The following is a 19,892-nucleotide window of genomic DNA, read 5'->3' on the forward strand; positions in this document are numbered from 1 at the left end:
TATCTGGACCATGAGAGAGCGAGTCCTGAGGCACATTATGGAGAGTGGAAAAGGCCGGGTGGAGGGCCTTCGGGTGCATGTTGAAGAAGTAGTGATTTAGGATAAAGTACGGGAGGTTTCAGGTTCGAAGCAGATTTCGCCCCGGCTGCGGCAAAGTCAAGGTGCAAGTTTTGCGGCTCTGTCCCACACCGGGAAACTGCTACCCAAACGCAACAAAGTTGCAAATTGTAAGAGCCGCGGAGCAATCAGAGGATGCTATGTATCTCCGCGTGCCGAGCCAGGGCGAGCCATGCCGCGCAGCACACGCCCCTTTAAAGAGGCGCGGGACGCGTCCACTGCAGCTGACCGCAACATTACAATAATTTACAAACCGCTTCCAGAGAAGAGCGCTGCGCGGTGGACACTCCGGTGGCCGCTGATTGGACGATGACCGCGGCGCCGAAGAGTAGTTGACTTGCGCCACGCTCGCCCAATCGCAACGCGTCTTGCTCGTGGAGGGTGGAGCTAGGAGGCTCAGCCAGTGGGAGGCAGCGTTGTTGGCGACCACAGAGGCGCAGCCCCGGAGCTAGCGGAGGTACGGCTGCTACTGCTGCAGGAGGCGCGAGGTGCGGGACGCGCGGTGCCAGCGGCTAACGGCGCACTGGGCTAGCGAGTCGAGAAGGGGCTGGGCGGGAGGAGAGATCGGACGGGCTCCTGGGAGCTGTCTGGGGCCTGATAGGCCGGGGCACCCATAGAGGCGGGGCAGCGGCCTCAGCGGGTGGCGGCGGGCTGGGCCGCGGGCGGCGGCGGCTGTGGCGGGCGGCGTCCCCTCCCTTTCCCTCCGCCCGCCCCGCCCCCGGCTGAAGGTCAGCCGCGCTTTGTTCGCGCCGCGGTCTCCTCGCCGTCCTCCCGCGCGCACGTGGAGCTGGACGCTGTGGCTCCCGCCGCGCGGAGCGCTTGAACCGAACGAACGGGACGGTGGGTCCTGACGCGTCGTGAGCCCCCGCGGGCGACGGGTGACGGTGGGCTTCGGCTTCAAAAGTCGGGATGGAAGAGGGAGAAAAGTCCTTAGTGTAGCCAGAGCGCGAAGCCCCGCGGACTTCCAAGGCAAAGGGCTTGGATTAAGGGGTCCTGGAGTGATGGTCTGGGGGGACTTTACCCAGGCTAGGTGGGCCTCAAGCTAGTTTTACTGTTAAAAACCATCTTTCAGGATAGATGGGAGAGTTTAGCGGTCCGCACTTGTTACGGGTGGGAAAGTCACTGGCATTTCTCGCAGTTTATGAGATCGGAGTCCCGTTTGTGTGTTTTTGCTGATAGAGCTTCTTGGTATTTACCTAAACCCTCCCTTCTTTTCTGAAGGCTTGTTGGTCCTAGCAGAGCATTGCCCGGTCACGATAAGACTTTCTAGCGTACACGGTTCTCTATCTAAGCCTGATTAGGCGACAGACCATGCTTAGTGTCTAGTAATACAGATTTCAATATTAGACTTTTAAGGCCCTAGCGTATATGATCGTTTGTTGGGGTCTTTGCGGGTTCTTGAGCATCTCTGCTTTCTCAGAGGAATCCTTGGGGTAGATCTCTGCCTTTTCGGATATGTACTGTACTGTCTTACCTTTTGAAACAAGTCCTCCGTATTCCTGCAAATAGATAAATGGTATGAAAACCAGCCTGTGGTAATTGTCTTGCATTAAAAATGTCCAAGTATGGAGATTAAGTAGTTGGCCCTTAAAAGTTTAATTTCAGTATTTTTGAAGTTACTGCTTTTGTGGAGTAGTACCTGTACTTGTCGATGACTAACTGCTTCCTACTCACGAGGGGCTCCTCAGCTTTCTGCATGTATCAACTCATTACATATAAAATCTGTGAGACACTGCGGTTTAAGTAGCTACCTCTTAACCTGAAATGCTTGAGACCTAAGATATTTCAGATTTTAGAGTTTTTCAAATTTTGAAATATTTACATAGGTGTACCAAATGAACTTATCTAATCTGGAAATTCAAAATCTGACAGGCATACAGAGCTCAAAAAATTCACAAATTTTGGAGTGTTTAAGGTTTTAGGGATACGAATCCTCAATTTGTATAGCTTCCCATTTCACTGCTGGGAAAACTAAGGCTCTTTGTTGTTGATAGTATAATGAGTTATCCAAAGCAACATGACTTGGGTTAAAACCCTTACAGTTTTAATTTTGTCTAAATTTTATTTTCTGCTGCTTTGGAGAGAATGAAAACTTTTAATGATTGGGCATGGTGGGGCACCCCTGTCCTACAAACCCAGCACTCACTCAGGGAGCTGAGGCGGCAGGATTCCCCTTGGGTTCGAGGCCAGCCTGGGTTACAAACTGAGTTCAAAGTCAGCCAAGACTACATAGCAAGACCCTGTCTCAAAAAAAAGATTTTAATGGGAAATTACATTGTGTTTATTGCACTGAGCCTAACTGAACTTTTGCTTTTGAAGGCTTCAGTTAGATGTTCTTTTCATTTTATAATCCCTTTATCCTGCAGAATGTTAAGTGCTCCCCATGATTTCATGGATCATTGAAACATTTTACTGCTGTCTTAGATAGCTGTTATTATGTATCACTTGCAGTGTTTTTTACTGATCAGTATTTTGGACTTGGACATCTCCTGTTTGTACCATTTTTAGATTTTGTTTTATTAGCTTTGAATCCTGTACTGTTTTTTCAAAGTGAATTTGAGTAGTTATTGGAGGAATTGGTTGAATTCTTTGCAGTAGTCGATTTTATTATTATTCATCAATTTGATAACCTTGATTTACTTGATTTCCAAAAAGGATATATTATATTTTAGGATTTTTTCTTCAAACGCGCAGGATATAATGGCTTTCTGAATGGCCATTTAGATGATCAGACTTATCTGTGGAATTTTGAAAAAAATTTTTTTTTTCTTAGACAGTCTTTAAGTTGCACAGGGTAAGTTTGAACCCATCATCTTCCCTGCCTCAGCCTCCTGGAATACTGAGGTGCATTCAGGTACCTGTGATCAAGCTGACTAGATTGCTTATTTTTAGAGGTACTTTCCTTTTCCTTTTGTTTGTGCAGTTTAAAACCTGTTTCGGGAATTTTGCATTTTTCTTCCAGAAATTTTGCCCAAGAACCGAAAAATTTGGGGGAGAAAAAAAAATATTTCAAGCAAGACTCATTTAAATTCCTGAAGGCCTAAGGGCATCAGTTGCAGTGCCGCAAAAGGATGCTGTCTGGATCCAGTCCTTTCAGTGGTGGCCTGTGCTTGAAAATAAGCCAGCAACAATGAGCTTGTTGAGAGTTTAGTCCAGGCTTGTTGGCCAAGGAGTACTTTTTTGTTTAAAAGGAAGTTGGCATTTGCCTGTAATCCCAGAAAATCCAGAGGTGGAGGCAGAAGAATACCAAGTTCAAGGCTTGCCTGGGCAATTTAGCAAGGTCCTATCTCAGAAGAAAAGAGCCGTGTAGGTTAGCCTGCCATGGTGGCTCATGTTTATAATCCTAGTACTTTGGGAGACTAGTCAAGAGGGTTGTAAAGTCAAGCCCAGCCTGGACAACTTCGACCTCATTTCAAAATTTGAAAAGGGCTAGAAATGTCCTGTAGCTGAATGTCAGCACTCTGGGTTCAGCCACAAAAAGAAAAAAAGCAGTGTGGTTTAGGTATATAGAACAAAAGCTGATTCTGGTTTGACTCTTTTACCACTTCAGTGATGAGAAGTAGCTGGTGCAGAATTGCGGTTCCTTAGCTTGCTATGCATGGTACCTTCTGGTTAGCAAATTCAAGCCTCCTTGAGCTTGAATTGGGAGATTTGTCTCTGAGCATATATAGTTCAATGCTTATTGGCTAGTGGTTTGTGCATGTTAAAGACATTTTCGAGAAATGTTTGTGGTGATACAGGTTTGTTTTCATCTAGCAATCCTTGGTTTTTCCATCCTTCCCACTAAAGAGGAAGACTGTAGGTTTGCCTTTGCGTTTTGTGAGTATTTAATAAAAGGAGCGGCACTGTGTTTTTGTATGAAAACTACAAAAGATGGCTTTGCATACTTTACCTTTTGATCTTGACTGTTTGCTGTGTGGTCTTAAATTTCCTCTTTGTTAAGTATACGGTCAGGTTTTTTTTTTTTTTTTTTGTGGCAGGATCTTGTTATGTAGCTCAGGCTGACCATGAATTTGTGGCGATCCTCCTGTCTCAGCCTCCCCTCCTGATTATTTATGATACGTGGTATTATTTATTTACTTATCTGTTTACTTACAGTACTGGGAATTGAACCCGAGGCCTTGGGCCTGCTAGCACTCTACCACCAGATCACATCCCCAACCTTTTCAGAATTTTACTTTGAACACAGCCTCAAATTTGCCATTCTCCTGTTTCAGCCTCCTAGTAACTAGAATTAAAGGCATACATCACTGCCCCTCCCCCCACACGATGTTTTGAAGTAAAATTAAATGAGGAATGACTAAACCAAGCCAATTAATGTAAACATTGTGTCACACACCAAATTTTGGGTGTTGAGGACACTTCCTTTCCTCTGAATGATTCTCACGCAAACAATATGTTGTTATTAACTAACCACTGGGTTGTAGACTTGTAGATCTTTTGATTCCTGTTTTGTTGCTTTGTTTAGGGTTTGATTTTGGTTGAGACAGCATCTGTGTGGTTGAGGCTGGCCTTGAACTCCTAGCCATCTCGTCTCAGCCTCCTGAATACTGAGATTATTAGAGGCGTATACCACCAGGCCCAGCTTCTTGATTCCTTGTAGAAGTAGGCAGTCTTCCTGACAAGGCTTAGGACTGTGTCTCCATGAAACTGACACTGAACTTGGCATTCCAGTATTTAAAACAAATACGTGTTTGTTTTTCTCAAATTTGCAAATTTCATAATTCTTTATCACTGTCTAAACAGTGTTAGAGATTGATAAACAATGATAAATAATTTGTGGTGGTCAAATCTGACTGTTTAAGCTCTGTCTTATTTGTAATGTGTTGTCACTCTGTATTATTTTTCTTTGTATGAAGCAGTGGCTTCAGAGAATAGGTAGAGTAGCCTGTGTGTATTGTAGGAAAGAAGTAGAGAGGCCTGATGTTGTGTAGTTGTGTGCCAGGCACTTGGTGGCCTCCACTGCTGCTCACGTGGATGCCACTTGTAGTTTATAAAATGGAACCGAGGTACAGAGGCGATAGGAAGTTGGGTCAGCAGAAGTTCAAGCCTAGATCAAAATCAGATTGTTCATGATGAATGCTTCGTCCTGGCAATTGAGTTCTGTGTTGATTTGTTGGTTTTTCATCCTCAAAATTATTTTCCTTTCCACTGTTTAAATTCATTTTGTTTCTCTGTCTTTTCTTTGTTTAAGCACATTGTCATTGTTGTTGTTGTGATCATTACATCAATTTTTACTTAACTGTTGTTACTAAGTCACAAAACACAGTGTTACACAGCACATGCCTTCACACAGATGAAAATGAAATGAGCAGTGGAGGAGTCTAGGCGTCACAGGGAAGGGTGAATCTGTTTGGCCTATGTCTGGAGGCAGGGTGTTTGTGCATTCAGAACACTTACTATGCAGGAACTGTTACGCATTCCGGGGCTGCACAGTGAACAGGATAGAAAGGCAAAGGCTTCACTCACTCATGTATAATTTGTTTATTTTGATACTAGGGTGTTAAGCCCTGTCTCTGGCATTGGGCACCAGCCCCAGACAAGGATTGATTCGTGGTCTCCCTCAGCCTCCCACAATGCTGAGATTACAGACTGCACCATGCTTGCCTGCCTGCCTCCCCTTCCTCTCCCTTCCCTGTCCCCTCACCATCCTGTCCCTCTACCATCTATCTCTGTCTTTCTTTGCAATTTTTAAGTTTTAAAGCAAATTCTTGTAAAGTTGTTCAGGCTGGTTTTGAATTCACTATCCTCCTGTTTCAGCTTTCTAAACAGCTGGGATGCAAGTATATAGTATATACTGCCATACCCAATTTCATTCTTTTTAGACACACTGAACTTATTAGGACTGTGACCAAACAACCCTGACCGAGGCAGTAGCAGAATCTTTGAACAGGGAGAAGTAGCAAGGAGGGAAATGGTTAGTGGCAGTAGAGAGATGTTAGAAGAATCTGAATTTGAAACCCAATTTCACATCTTGCTAGCTATGTGACATTGAACTGGGACTCTCAGCTTCGTGATTTTTTTTTTTTTTTTTTTTGGTACTGGGAATCACACTCAGGACCTTGTACTTACCAGTAGTCTAGGGAAGGTGCAATTTTGTATCCAAAGTGTCAGTGATACAAGTATGAAACCAGTTTGCTAGTATGTATCCGGATCCATTCATACTCTGACCAAGAAATGCTACTGTGGTGTTTTTACTGTTGCCATATAAATGAAAGAGTAACTGAAGAGTGGAAAGCCTTATTAAACTACAGTATTCATAGAGACCACCCCCAAAAGTGTGTCATAAAAAACTCACCTCAGTATTTCCCAAATGGTAACTGGTGTGTTCACTCTTGGAATTTTATCAAATGTAGTTATTATGCAGATCTACACATCTCACCACTTGCATTTATATTGTGAGGGGGAAAAGCACACCTATGGTTGCAGCAGATGGACAGGAGGAGGAACATGAGTTAGAAGTAAGGGTGGTGAGGTGGGCAGTCTAGAGCGTGTAGGAACTTGGAGTCTGTGGAATGAATTTGGACCCTGTAGAAAGTGATGGGACCTTGGAAGGTTTTTATTTTTTAAATAAATTAATATTTGTTTACAGTTGGAGAATTTTAAAAACCTCACTGAGATGGTGCTAGGTTTGGTGGTATGGGAATGGCTAGTTATGGCAGGGTTTGTTGCTTTTTTTCTTTTCTTTTCTTTTTTTTTTTTTTCTTTTTTTTTTTTTTTTTTGCAGTTCCTTAAAATAATTATAAAAAAGACAATATAATACTTCTGTTGTACTTGTTTTTGTACTGGGAATCTAACTCAGGACCTCCCACTTGGCAGATAGGCGCTGTGCTGCTAAACTATATCCCTGGCCCATTTTTGCATATTTTGAAGCAAAAAGTAATGCAAAAGAAAATGCACTTGACTTAAATACAAAATGATTGTAAATTACACCTGTATTGTTGTCTCCTTTTGGTATGTTTTATAGGGGTAAGGGGAAGGTCTTGCCATATAGTACAGTCTGGCCCAACACTCTTGATTCTTCTACTTCAAGCTGGGTTTGGTAGCGCTCACCTATAATCCCAGCACTTGGGAGGTTGATTGAGGAGGATTGTAGCAAGTTCGAGAGCAGCCCGGCTTACAAAGTGAGTTCAAGGCAGCCTGAACTGAAGTTCAGTGTGAGACCCTCCCTCAAAAAGACCAAAAACAAAACAAAAAACGGAAGATTGTTCTACTTCAGCCTCCCAAGTGCTAGATTTGCAGATGTGTGCTACCACACCCAACTCATGGATCATAAATTCTAATTGGAGCTATTTTTCACAAATACAAGTTTCTTGTTCTGTATTTCCTTGAAGCTTTGTGGGTGACTGATTTGGATTTTGCTTAGACCCCTAGGAATGAGACACTAGTAGCCAGGCTTCAGCTGGAACAACAATCTTCAGAAAAGCACTGTAGTGTTTCTCCTGCTAAGTGTAAAGAACTTCTTAACCCACCTCAGATTCATTGCACATGGAGGGCCCTTTTAAGCAGTGCATTTAGGTATTATCTGGAATATGTTGAGATCAAGGTTTTAAATTTGGGGTTGTCAAGCTCTTTCATTAAGAAAGCACTGAGAACCTAATTAAATAATGATACTTTTTTTTTAAAGCACTCTAGAATCCATCTTTACTATTCATATGTAGAAAGTCGCCTGATTTCACCACCAGAAATAATCATGTTTAAAATGTCTTGTAACAGTGGGATCATACTGAGTGTATTACATAATGTTTCTTAACAGTAGCTAGCGTACATCTTCAGCATAGAGGTAATAAAAGATACAAAATAAGCACATAAAAGTAGAGTATCAACTCCTGAGTTAGTTTGGGAAATAATATAAACAGTGACTGCTTTGAACTGCTCTAAAATAACCAGAGTAGCATTACTAAACGTTCTGCTGCTAAATTTATGATAGTGGTAAGACAAATTAGAACTGTTATTGTGAAGTCTGGTGTTTTAAAAAAATATGGTGATTTTAGAGCTGATAGAGAAAAATTTTATGAGTAAAATTAAATGATACAGGTCATAGGTGTGGTAACACAGTTGTGGTAACTGTGTGTACACAGGTAATATCAGGCAAGACCTGGGACTTTTTCTTTACCCCAGAAAGCTCCATCCTACTCCTTCTAGTATATTTCTGTCCTCCATATGATCAGCAGTGAAGAGCATATCTAGGTAGATGTTTTTCTTCACAAATATAATTGTAACTTTTTTAATTTTAGGGGATAAAAGCATTCAGATGGCAGATAACAGGTAAGCCGAAATGAACTTTGTGTATTGGAGTTTTAAAATGTAGTTGGTTTAAAAAAAAAATGTAGTTGTTAAGCCAGAAGTAGGCTGTATTTCAGTGAACTTTAGAATCAAAATTAAGTATATTGGCCAGCATGGGGCACATGCCTGTAATTCCAGCACTCAGGAGGGTGAGGTTGGAGAGTTGCTGAGTTTGAGGCCAGCCTGGGCTGCACAGTGAGTTCAAGGCTAGTCTGAACTACATGGGGAGGCTGTCTTGGGAAAAGTTAAGTGCATTCAAGGTGTAGCTGCTGGCCATTTTGTCTATAAATGAGTTGGTAACAATGTTGCTTTTGCCTCAGAGGTAAATGTTGTGGTTGCAGATTTTGTATGGGAAACAGTGGTTTTGCTCTCCAGGCTTTAACCCCTCCTTCTCCCTGGGGGTGGGGGGGGGTGAGTAGAAACACATAAGTAACACATAAGACACATAAGTAATGAGGTAGCCATCAGTGATCAAGGAAAAGATTTTTTTGTGTGTGAATGGGGCAAGCTCAATATTGGCTGTTCTTTTCCTTTGATGTTGATTTTTCATAAAGAAGATATGCCAGCACTTTCCTGATGAACACTCTTGAGACCTGTTTTTATGGCGCTCCGTTGTGTTTGGAGGCTACATGACTGACTTTCACAGGGCTCTGGGCATCTTGGCCTTTGTTGATCATCTGAGCAGCTGATCATATAGTATCATGTTGGTGGGTTTGGCTTGAAGGCTAGGAGGAAATATTTGAGGAGAAAAGAAATTATAGAAATAAAGAGAAAGCAGCCTTGGCAAGTGTTGCAGATAGAACCATCAGGGCTGCCTATGCCTTAGGCTGAAAAGGGGGTGCTGAGTGGTAAGGTTTTTTGTTTTTTTCCAGAGCAGGGCAGGAAGTCTCTCTTAGGTAACTGGACAAGCATGTCAGTGTTCTCTTTGAGGTAAATCAGTGGTCACTCTATAGAGAAATCTTTCTTATTAAGGTATATTGAAAAAACAAGCAAAGTATCCACTTATCTTTTGTCTTTGGAACTTTATGATAATACTTTTAAACTCTTAGTTTTTCAGATGGGGTTCCTGCAGATTCTATGGAAGCTGCTAAAAATGCAAGTAATACAGGTCAGTTCTCTGAATATGAAACTGTTAGCATTTGGAGGGTTTGCATAAAGGGTAAGGAGTCTTTTCTCTGTAATATTTATAATAGTAATAAATCAATAAGTGATTTCAGTCCTTCAAAGAGTTAAGGATGAAAATCAGTATCCCATTTAAGAAATGTTTTTATAATACCTGCTCTAATCACCTCACATCACTGAGACGAAATACCTGACATACACAGTTTAAAAGGTTTATTTTGGCCTGTAATTTTGGAGGTTTTGGTTCAGGGTTAACTGAGTCCAAGATAGAATCAGCATGCCAGAGGAAAACAGCTTACCTCATGACAGCCAGGAAGCAGAGATGAGGGAAAGGGCCAAAGAAACATACACCCTTGAAAAGCATACTCCCATTGACCTCCTTCTCCAGCTATGTCTCACCTCTTACTGGCCCATCCAGCTGTGTACTTATCAATGGGTTAATACTTTGATGTGCTCAGCATTCACACAATGTAGTCACCTGTCTGGGTGTCTCCTAATCAAAATTGACAGTCAAGACAGACCAAACACATAGGAAATTCAGACTCTGCAAAGTAAGGAGACTAGTATACCTCCTTGTACCTGTCTTAAATTGGCTTGGGCATCAAAATACAAAAGCAGTCTTCATCTGTTCCCCTAATGTTCTTTTCCCCTGCAAATCCAAGATATGTTACTGTGTCCATAAATTCATAGGTGAGACTTTTTTGCTAATTAAGAAATATATATTTGTCTCCCCCAACTATTTGTAAGCAAGTTACATATATGTCATTTTCCCCTAAAACAATCAGTGTAAATCTCCTTACAAAATGGGATGGGTACTTAAAACCACAATGCCAACCTTAACCTTGATGCAGTGCTATTATCTAATGTTCATATTTCTCTGGTTGTCTCAGCAATTCTTTTCATCCCACACCCAAGTCTAAGACTATTCAGTGACCATGCATTGTGCTTAGTTAAATCTGTTTGTTCTGGTTGCATCTCCCCACTTTTACTTTCATTCTGGGCCAGCTCCCTAGAATGTCTACAGTGTAGATTTTTGTGGGCATTTCTGTATGTTGATGCAGTATAGTACCCCAGGAGGCACATGGTGTCAGCTTGGCCCTTTACTCGGAATTCTGAGTTTTACAACTCAGTTAAGATGGTATCCATCAGACTTCTTGACCTTATATGCAGCTTTTGGGGCAGGTGTGGCTCTCCCCCAGTCCTTCATGTCTTCGTGCTCACTTCATACTCTCCTAGATTCCGTGATGTTCCTGGTTGCAAAAGGATGTCTTTCCAGCTCCACCAGTCCTGTTGCACATACCTCCTGAAGAGCACACCCTCCCTTGTTACTGTCATTGAGGGCTTACTTTATTCAGTGTGTTATCAGTTGTGTGTCCAGCTCAGGCTGCTGGGGTCCTTTCAGACTGGCCTATTACATCCTTGTCTCGATCAGGTATTAGATACCTCTGGCTTTGTAGTACAGTATGATGTTCCATTTCATCTGAACTTCGCTGGCCTCAAGTCCAGTATCCACTGCTATCCAAAGGAACTCACTCCTTTTGGTAAAGAATGATAACTAGGAACTAGAATGTAGGTGCTAAGTCCCTGTTTTTCAGAGGATGGAACTAGAGAGCCCGTATCTGCATGCAGTAATTAACAGATTATATTTTGTATGCATTGATGGATGCACCTGTGGGCATACACAGTGTTTCATATCAGTGGTTGTATTCAGATTGAGTGCTTATTTGGTATTTGGCTTACCAGCATCATATCAGAGCTCCCAAATATTACTGCCTGTTCTCTAAGAGAAGGGTTCTATGTTTGAGTTTCTGTATTGTGTCATTACAAGAGCAGTTGTTTGACAGACACTTCAGAATCTGCTATGAATCAGGTAGGTATTGCTCACTCCATTGTTTCACATGAGTGACAGTTTCTGTCCTTAGTGTTGTTTGTTTTTTGAGAAACATACCTAAATACAGACTATTTAAGTAGAAGTCTAGTACAAAGGTGTGTGAACTGTTAAGGAGCAGGGTGGTCAGGGACCGCTTCCTGGAGGAAGATGTTTTCAGAGGAAAAGGCCATCATAGGCAGTTCAACATGAGCAAAAGAAACCTGAAAGTACAGTGTAGACAGTGTGAGGAGACCTTCCTGGACTGAGAAGAGACAAAGGCACAAGGTAACACATAATGGTTTTACTTTGGAGAGCTGAGCTTATCCCTCTCCTTGGCTTCTGGACAGCACGGTGGAGGTTGGGCTGGGGATAGGTAATCAGCCTGGGTTTAGCAGGTGTGTGTTCAGTCATGAGGTCAAGACTTAGCTACAGGCCAGAACCAGGCCTCTGTAGGTGTTCCCAGTCACCCGAAAGACTGTTAAATGCTTTTTTTTCTTTTCTTTTTGTTAAATACTTTTAAAAAATAAAGTTTACCTGTTTTCAAAACATGTTTTAAAGAAGTTCCTTGCTATATTTACAGATTAATAGCTAAGCAGATACATGTTAGTAATTTCTTGGCTGATCTATCGAGGATATATTATAAAGTATTTCTGGCCTTGTTTCTGACTCCTAATAGAAAAGCTCACAGATCAGGTGATGCAGAATCCACAAGTCCTGGCAGCTTTACAGGAACGCCTTGACAATGTCTCTCACACTCCTTCCAGTTACATTGAAACGTAAGTACACTACTGATTAGATATGAACCACATTGAGCAATAAAAGACAAATAAACCACTTTTCATTGCTTCAGAATAAGGAATAAGTATGCTTTTGTTGTTTGGAGCTTGTTTGTTTGTTTGTTTGCTTGTAGTACTGAGGATTGAATCCAGGCACTGTACACTTGAGTTACATTCCTAGCCCTTGTTAAGAGTCTTGTTAAGTTGCTGAATTCTTCAGGTTAGGATTGAATTTGTGATCTCATGCCTCAGCCTCCAAGAGTGCTGAGATTACAGGAATGCACTTTATCCAGCCCATCTCCCAGCATACTGGGGCTTGAGCCCAGGAGTTCAAGGAAGTGGTCTAATAGAATCACATCTGTTCCTCCCCATCGTCCTCTTTTTTTTGAGATTTGGTCTCATTAAGCTTCCTAAGCTCAATTTCAACTTAGAGTAATATTGCCTCAGTGTCCTGAGTAGCTGTAATTACAGGTGCACATAATTCCACTTGGAAAATATATTTTTCATTGCACAGATGTTGCCTGCAAAGAGCCAGCACAGGTATCTAAAAATGAGAGGGGCAGCCCTGCACTGGCAGTCTGTCTGGTGGAGAGCAGTGGACAGATAGAGCTCTCCCATGTGGTGCACAGCGCCATCTGGTGGCAGCTCAGAGGACTTCATAGATCCGCTAGAGCTGGGTGTGACGGGAGGAGTAGGCAGGGGTCAGAATATTTGCATTTATTACTGTTACAGACACTGCTCTGTTACTTCCCCTCAAAGTGCTCTCTCAGGAGATAAATGTCACCTGGTCTAATTGACTAAAAGAACTCCTTGGTCCTTTGTACCTCTACTTTCTGCCTCCACTGTTACCAATGTGATGCCTTCCCGTTTGTGCTACATGTTCCACTCCCTGCACATTGGGGTCTTGCACTTGCTGGGCTCCCTGCTGCTCCATTCCGCCCAGCTGCTTAGGCACTTTGGGCTGCTCTCTCGTACACACAAAGCTGCAGTGGCAGCGTGGCCTCCTGTAGCCTCCCTGGCTCTGCAGCTGAAGCCATAGCCTTAGTGGACTGTGTACTGAAGGAAGCAAAGCTGTTTTGTTTGTTTGTTTGTTTATTTTTGAGATGGGATCTCACTATGTAGTTTAGGCTGGCTTTGAGCTTGTAGTGATCCTCCTGCCTCATCCTCTCAATGCTGGGATTACGAGTGAGTGCCATCATGCCCAGTGACAAAGGCTGTTACTGAATTCCTCATTGGTGAAATGTAGGGAAAAAAGCAAGTTAAAAGCTTTCCAAGATTTCTGGAGGTTGGGGGCAGAAGCTAAATTAGGATGGAAAGTTGTCTGGGAGTTAATAGCATACTACCTAGAGAATCCCTCACGAGGATAGAAGGTTGAAAAATAGGAGCCTGAACTGATGTCAGTTCAGTTTACAAAGTTATAAAGAGTGACAGCAAGAGGGTCCTGTACTAGACTATCACTATCCAGAGGATTGAGGCTGGACAGGAAGAGGAAACCACGAGACATTTCTTCTATCACAGAAGTTAACTTTCAGGCTATGTGCAAATCTGGATGGAATGATACTAATTACACACTGAGAGCCGGGGATGTAATTCAGCAGCAACTGCCTGGCAAGGACAGGGTTGTGGGTTTGAGTCTTAGTATCAAAAAAGGGGAAATTTTTATATGTGTATCACATCTGTACACATTGCCTGAACTAGTCCTTGTATGACCACCTATTGGTTTTCCCTGTGGAGCAAGGGGACAAGCAGCACTTTTGCAGATGAGTTTGGTGGAACTCAGTGCAGTCCTAGGACACTGGCAATGTATTATATTATTTATTATTTTTCTTGAGACATGTGAAGTTTTGTGAAGAGCAAGAAGGGTAGTCAAGAGACACTTAACGACCTTAATTTTATGACAAGCTTTTATCTGTTAAGGAGAAAGAAAAAAAAGCAGTCCCCAGATTGCCTGCATGAGCCTTCAACACTAACACCTTTGGTTTTTACAAGAGTCTATGTCTTTGTTGATCTGCACAGTGAAAATGTAATGGTGATACCATGCCCATCCTGGGATCCCAGCACAGCTCTGTGCAGAGGCTGCCTGACCTCCTCCTGTGAAAGGGGTGAACCAGTCCTGGCCACCTATCTGCTGTCGGGTCAGGGCGTGTCCCCACAGAATGGCTCAGCTTCTGCATTGTTACCCCACTGAGGACTTGCTGATGACCCCCAGGACTGTTATAATGGAAGAGAACACTGGACATTTGTTTTTGTTTTATTTTGCTTTTCGCTGGAATGGTTCTCTAGGGATTGCTTAATGAGTTGTGGTTGGTTGGATGCTGGGAGTTAAGCCCATGAGAGAGGCCATGTGGTGCCTCTCAGATTTTTTGATGCTTTACTTGTATTTTTGGAAGTAGTGATGTTTCCGGCTTTCGAAACTCGACCAGTAGGGTAGCATTCACTAAGAGAAAGCAGGGAAGTGGGACAGATTTGGTTTTACTGTTTTGAGTTAGGCTGGCCTTAAACTTACCATGTGTCCCAAGCTGGTCTTGAGTTTATAGCAGTCCTCCTGCCTCAGCCTCTGGAGTGCTGGAATTACAGGCATGTGCCACCATACCCAGCAAGGGATGTTTTTGTACGCACAGAATTGGTTCCACATTGATCATTCCAGGATCAGGAAAGTACCTAACTAGTTCTACTGGTTGTGCACTTAAGGACTTGGTTGTCATGAATATTATCAAAATGCATGATTATTTGGGAGTGTCATGAAGCCTAGGAATTTCTTTATTTTGCATGACTGTACCAAAAAAAGTTCTCATTTATACTAGTCCACATAAATAAAAACAAAAATTTAAATATAGAACAAAATGGAAAGGTAAAGAAACTCTTAGTTCATCTAACTATAAGAGAAAGTTCACTTCTTTCTATGTTCACATGAGAACTTTCAGATAGCACTGGATAACCCCAGACCAGCAGTATTATGGACAGGCCATCTTCAGGTCCTAGTCATTTTGTTATTGTTTAGGGTTTTTCATTTTTAATAATAATAATAATAATAATAATTATACAAGTGTAGATCTTACAATATAAGTTTTGAGTTATTTCCTTAAGATAAATTCTCAGCAGGAGAATAGGATTACTGGACCTAAAGAATATGTTCAAGGTCCTCATGAGCCCTTTAAAAAGTAAGCCATAGGCCTTTGGTGTTCTCTTCAAAATTATGTGTTTTGTTTTGGTTTATGTATTTGTTAGTTTCTGATTGCCAGTTTGGTAAGAGAAAGATGACAGTTCATAAATTTACATGTTTGGGGATACTGAGACTGTTCATTCTTGTTTGAAAGTTTGTGTTCCTTTTTTGTGAATCATCTTCTCAACTTCCCCCTCCCTTAGCCCACTCTTTTCTATTGGGTGTTTATCCTTTTTCTTAATGGTTTTCAGGAGCTCTTCATATTAAGGGTATTAATTCTGCGTTAACCTGTCTTAAATTTAATAAAGATGAGAAGCATGCCCTTTATTTTGTGGACATAAGAATGTTTTATTTCCTGTTGAATCTTCTAGATTACCCAAAGCAGTCAAGAGGAGAATCAATGCACTGAAGCAGCTTCAGGTGAAGTGCGCACACATAGAAGCCAAGTTCTATGAAGAAGTCCATGATCTGGAGAGAAAGTATGCAGCATTGTATCAACCTCTGTTCGACAAGGTGGGGAGCACTGTTGATTCTCTTGCTTAGTGTGTTATTGTCTGTCTCTACGTGAGACATCATGTTTACCTGGGACTTAGCTTTTCAGAAACATTATTTATAAACCCATCTTAACTCTTTGAGTTTCCAAATAGCTTAAAATTCTAATGGTTCCTGTGTTTATACAGAGAAGAGAATTCATCACTGGTGATGTGGAGCCAACAGATGCAGAATCAGAGTGGCACAGTGAAAATGAAGAGGAGGAAAAGCTGGCTGTAAGAGTTTTTCCCCTCATTCTTTCATAAAACTTTAAAAATTTAGATGTATAATAAAAATTATAACAAAACACAAATGTCAACCTCAGTAAACTAATTGTATCATAATCTCTACACGAGTCAAGAGAATAAGCCAGGTGTGGTGGTAGCATATGCATGTGATCCCAACACTCTGAGAGGCAAGTTTAAGCCCTGTTGCTCGGGAAACCTAGCAACGTAGCAAGACCTCTCAATTTTTTTTTTTTTTTTTTTTTTGTCTTTTTCGTTTTTATGGGTACCGGGGATCGAACTCGCGACTGCCTGCTTGCAAGGCAGGCACTTATGCTGCTGAGCTAAATCCCCAGCCCCTAAGATCTCTCAAATTTAAAAAGAGCTGGGAAGGCAGCTCAGCATGAAGGTGATGAGTAAAAATATATAACTTGTGTTGTTAGAAATGAACATTTTTAATGATATTTAATTAGGGTAACACTTCTCAAACAGTAGCACTCCCAGTAGTAGGAGCTCCTCTTCCATTGGATTACAGCACACATAGCCTCGGTGATACTGTATGGCTTCTGATAAGGTGCTGCAGTTCTGTGGTGAATGGGACACAGCCTCTTCTCAGTCTTCCTGGTGCAGCACTATGCTGAATACAGGGTCTGAGGAGCCAGGATAAATTAGAGTGCCAATGATGGTCTTAGTAAACCTTAGAAAGCGGAAGTCATCAGGGAAATCTCAAGATTAACTTTATTGGCCTATAAAATCTTCATTTTTGGTGTTTGGGATTGAACTGAAGCCTCACGAATGCTTGAGGCCTCACAAGTGTTAGGCAGGTGTTCTACCACTGAGCTCTACACCCTCTGCCAGTGTCACCTTCACTTTATAATTTTTATCCTCTAGCATTAGCTTCAGGGTTTTTTGCTTTGAAATGTGTTAATTTTGGTAGCTGTATGTGCTTTTGACCTTTTAAAAATAGGTGGAACCTAGCCTAGTTGAAACTGTCTCTGGATGAGTTTTACTATGTGGTACTCCTTAAAGTTCAAGACAAGTTTGCCTTTGCTAATTGAAAAAACACTGCGGTGACCATTTCATCCTAGCCAACCCTGGGTGACAGACAATATAAAGCATTCAGAATTCACCAAGTTCTGTTAGGGCTCTGTGTCTGCCTTCCTCTCGTTTGCCTTTACCCTGGGACTGTGCTATGGTGAGGCTCCACAGCACGAGGTGACCTCTCTGGTCACAGTTCCAGTGTTTACCACAGCACTCATGTGTCTACATAAGAGTGGCTAGCTCATGGTAGCTGGGCATCCAAGAAAGGAATTTCTTAATGTTGAAGGTACTGGTGTAGCAGATGTTTTTAAGGTAAACTTTTTCCTCCACCTTTAACTCAAAGTCGTATTTTTGAGACAAGATCTCACTCTGTAATCAGGCTAGTCTTGAACTCACCAGGTAGCCCAGGTTCACCTCAAACTCACGGTGATTCTCCTGCCTCAGGCCTGTGCTACCATGGTGACGCTTTTTTTGTTGTTGTTTGTTTTAATTTTGTGGTGCTGGAAATAAAACCCAGAGCTTCATGCACAGAGGTCAGGTGCATTTGTCCTTGAACTGAATTTTTCCATTTGAGCAGTAATTGGATGCAGTCACATCTGTAGGCTGATGCAGAGTTCTCATTCTCATCCTGTGACTGGTAGCTCATCAATTCAGCACTGGACCGCTTTTTCCAAGTCTGGTGACATTTTGCCATTTATTTAATTTTTTCTGCTTGATACAACATTTTACCATGAGGCACACCTCCCTCCAGTGCTTGTTTCTCTGTGGCTTGGAGGTGCCGACTCATCCCTAAGAAGGGTCTTCGTGCAGGGCTGTGAAATTAGATTCTCCGTTAAACCCTTGAGCAATTTGTAAAATTTATTTCTTGTGATAACTTTTATTTTGCATGTGTATTTTGTAGGGAGACATGAAAAGTAAAGTAGTCGTAGCAGAGAAAGAAGAAGCAGCAGCTGAAGAGCCAAATCCCAAAGGAATCCCCGAGTTCTGGTTTACCATTTTTAGAAATGTGGATATGCTCAGCGAGCTAGTGCAGGTGAGTGGATTGCCGCTGGGGAGGCTTTCCGGCAGTCCTGCAAGGTGGTTTCGTTCCCACTGCCTTCCCTAAGTCTGAGAGTCCTCGGTACATGGTGAAGGTACTTTCTATGAGTGGGCACTTGGGCAGCTGTCCTGGTCCCTAAGGAAGCAGTTTTGGCCGGAGGGGCTCCCAGTGTCCTGCAGTTCTTGGGACAGGGCTGGCATGAGCCAGAGCCTAAGCTAATACCCTATCTCCCCTGTAGAAGCCTCCCGCTTCATCCTTAGCAGTCTTCTCAGGTTCATCCCTGTCCTGTCTTCCTGGGGTGTGAGCATCAAGGAGCCTGAGGTCGGGCCGTGGGGAAGAGTCCCTTCGGATGAGAGGAGCAGCACTGTGTCTGAGCATACACATGTTCACTACTCCAGGTTTCCATGTCATAGATGACACTCCTGTCACTGATGTGTGGCCACAAGTCTTAGAATTTGTTTTCTCTTGTGGACTCTGGAAGTGACAGTTGCCTTGAGTTTAAGCATACAGTTACATACAGGAGTCATAAGCTCTTGCAAGTGGAACTTCAGATATGCATTGTGAGTGTTCTTGAGGGAGTAACTGTGCGAAGGGTTTGGGAAATTTATTGCCACGGGTGGGAAAGCACCATGAAGGCCAGCAGCACTTAATTTCTGGGCTCTTTGTCCCCCAGTGTGCTGAGGGCCAGTGGTCTTGAATAGCAGTACTTCTGTTCTCTGTATGACATGATTGCAGGAAAGCAGTGAGGCTGCTCCTACTGAAAAAGGGCAGGTATCAGAAGTGCTGCCCTGTTGTTGGCATTGATGGTCATCATTGTCCTGGGCCAAAGAGAAATGGCTGGGTATGGTGGGCATGCCTGTAATTCCATCACTTGGGAGGCTCAGGCAGGAGGGTTGCCGCTAGTTCAAGGCCAGCCTGGGCTACATTGTGATTTCAGGGCCAGCCTAAACAACATATGTATCCAGACCCTGTCTTAAGAAAAACATCCCCCAGTATTGGTGCCTGATTCTTTGTACATCATTACCCATCCAAAGACACTTAGTCTATAAATAAATTTGAGTTGCGTCTTACAAGTTTTCACTTGATGAGAACAGAATTTCGTTTTTTGTCTTTTTTTTTTTTTTTTTTTTTTTTTTTTGGTACCGGGGATTGAACCCATGACTATGTGCTTGGACGGTGCTTATGTCGCTGAGCTAAATCCCCGGCGAGAACAGAATTTTAATAGGGCTGATTTTTTCCAACTTCTGAGAATATATAGCTGACATGAGATGTGGATTATTTTCTTAAAACCCATCGGTGTTTATTTTTTCATTAGGAATATGATGAGCCAATCTTGAAACATCTGCAAGATATTAAAGTGAAATTTTCAGACCCTGGGCAGCCTATGGTGAGTACTAGCTGAGCTCCTGGTCAGCTAAGGGACCTGGAGCCAGGGCAAGAAATGCAAACACTGTTGCTACTGGGAAGCTTCAAGTGAGACTGCTCACTGGGAGTCAGGCTTCATATCTTGCTGCTCTCTGTGCCTTGTTCAGTACTGTGGTTGGAAGTCTGAGCTAGACAGTTGGACAAGTAACAACATACACCATGTCCTACCCCAAAGCCATGGAGCAGAGTGGTGGCCAGTGCAGGAATCAAACAGGCTTGAACTTTTGGGCTGTCCTTAGACCTATTGGGTCAGGCTTGGGCCCTTAGTTGGTATGTTTCCTCATCAGGTGGAAATGGA

At 42.6% G+C, this 19,892-nt stretch overlaps 1 protein-coding gene across 4 annotated transcripts in view; it reads left to right on the forward strand.

The window, feature by feature from the left end:
- The first annotated feature begins 475 nt into the window (after positions 1-475).
- Nap1l4 (nucleosome assembly protein 1 like 4) overlaps positions 476-19,892 on the forward strand; it is a 39,999-nt gene continuing 20,582 nt past the window's right edge. For 2 of the 4 annotated variants that reach the window (XM_003468336.5, XM_005003038.4), the window contains exons 1-8: positions 509-605; positions 8,355-8,385; positions 9,453-9,511; positions 12,072-12,171; positions 15,706-15,847; positions 16,015-16,101; positions 18,032-18,163; positions 19,485-19,556. In XM_003468336.5, coding sequence (XP_003468384.2) covers positions 8,372-8,385; positions 9,453-9,511; positions 12,072-12,171; positions 15,706-15,847; positions 16,015-16,101; positions 18,032-18,163; positions 19,485-19,556 — 606 coding nt within the window. In that variant the 5' untranslated portion in view covers positions 509-605; positions 8,355-8,371. Of the gene's footprint in view, positions 606-801; positions 958-8,354; positions 8,386-9,452; positions 9,512-12,071; positions 12,172-15,705; positions 15,848-16,014; positions 16,102-18,031; positions 18,164-19,484; positions 19,557-19,892 lie in introns of those variants that run through there. The other 2 variants (XM_005003039.4, XM_005003040.4) reach the window with 2 other exon arrangements.

The sequence above is a fragment of the Cavia porcellus genome, unplaced genomic scaffold (genome assembly GCF_034190915.1).
Source record: "Cavia porcellus strain 051 isolate PalLab524CR breed Dunkin Hartley unplaced genomic scaffold, mCavPor4.1 scaffold_17, whole genome shotgun sequence".
Classification (NCBI taxonomy): Eukaryota; Metazoa; Chordata; class Mammalia; order Rodentia; family Caviidae; genus Cavia; species Cavia porcellus.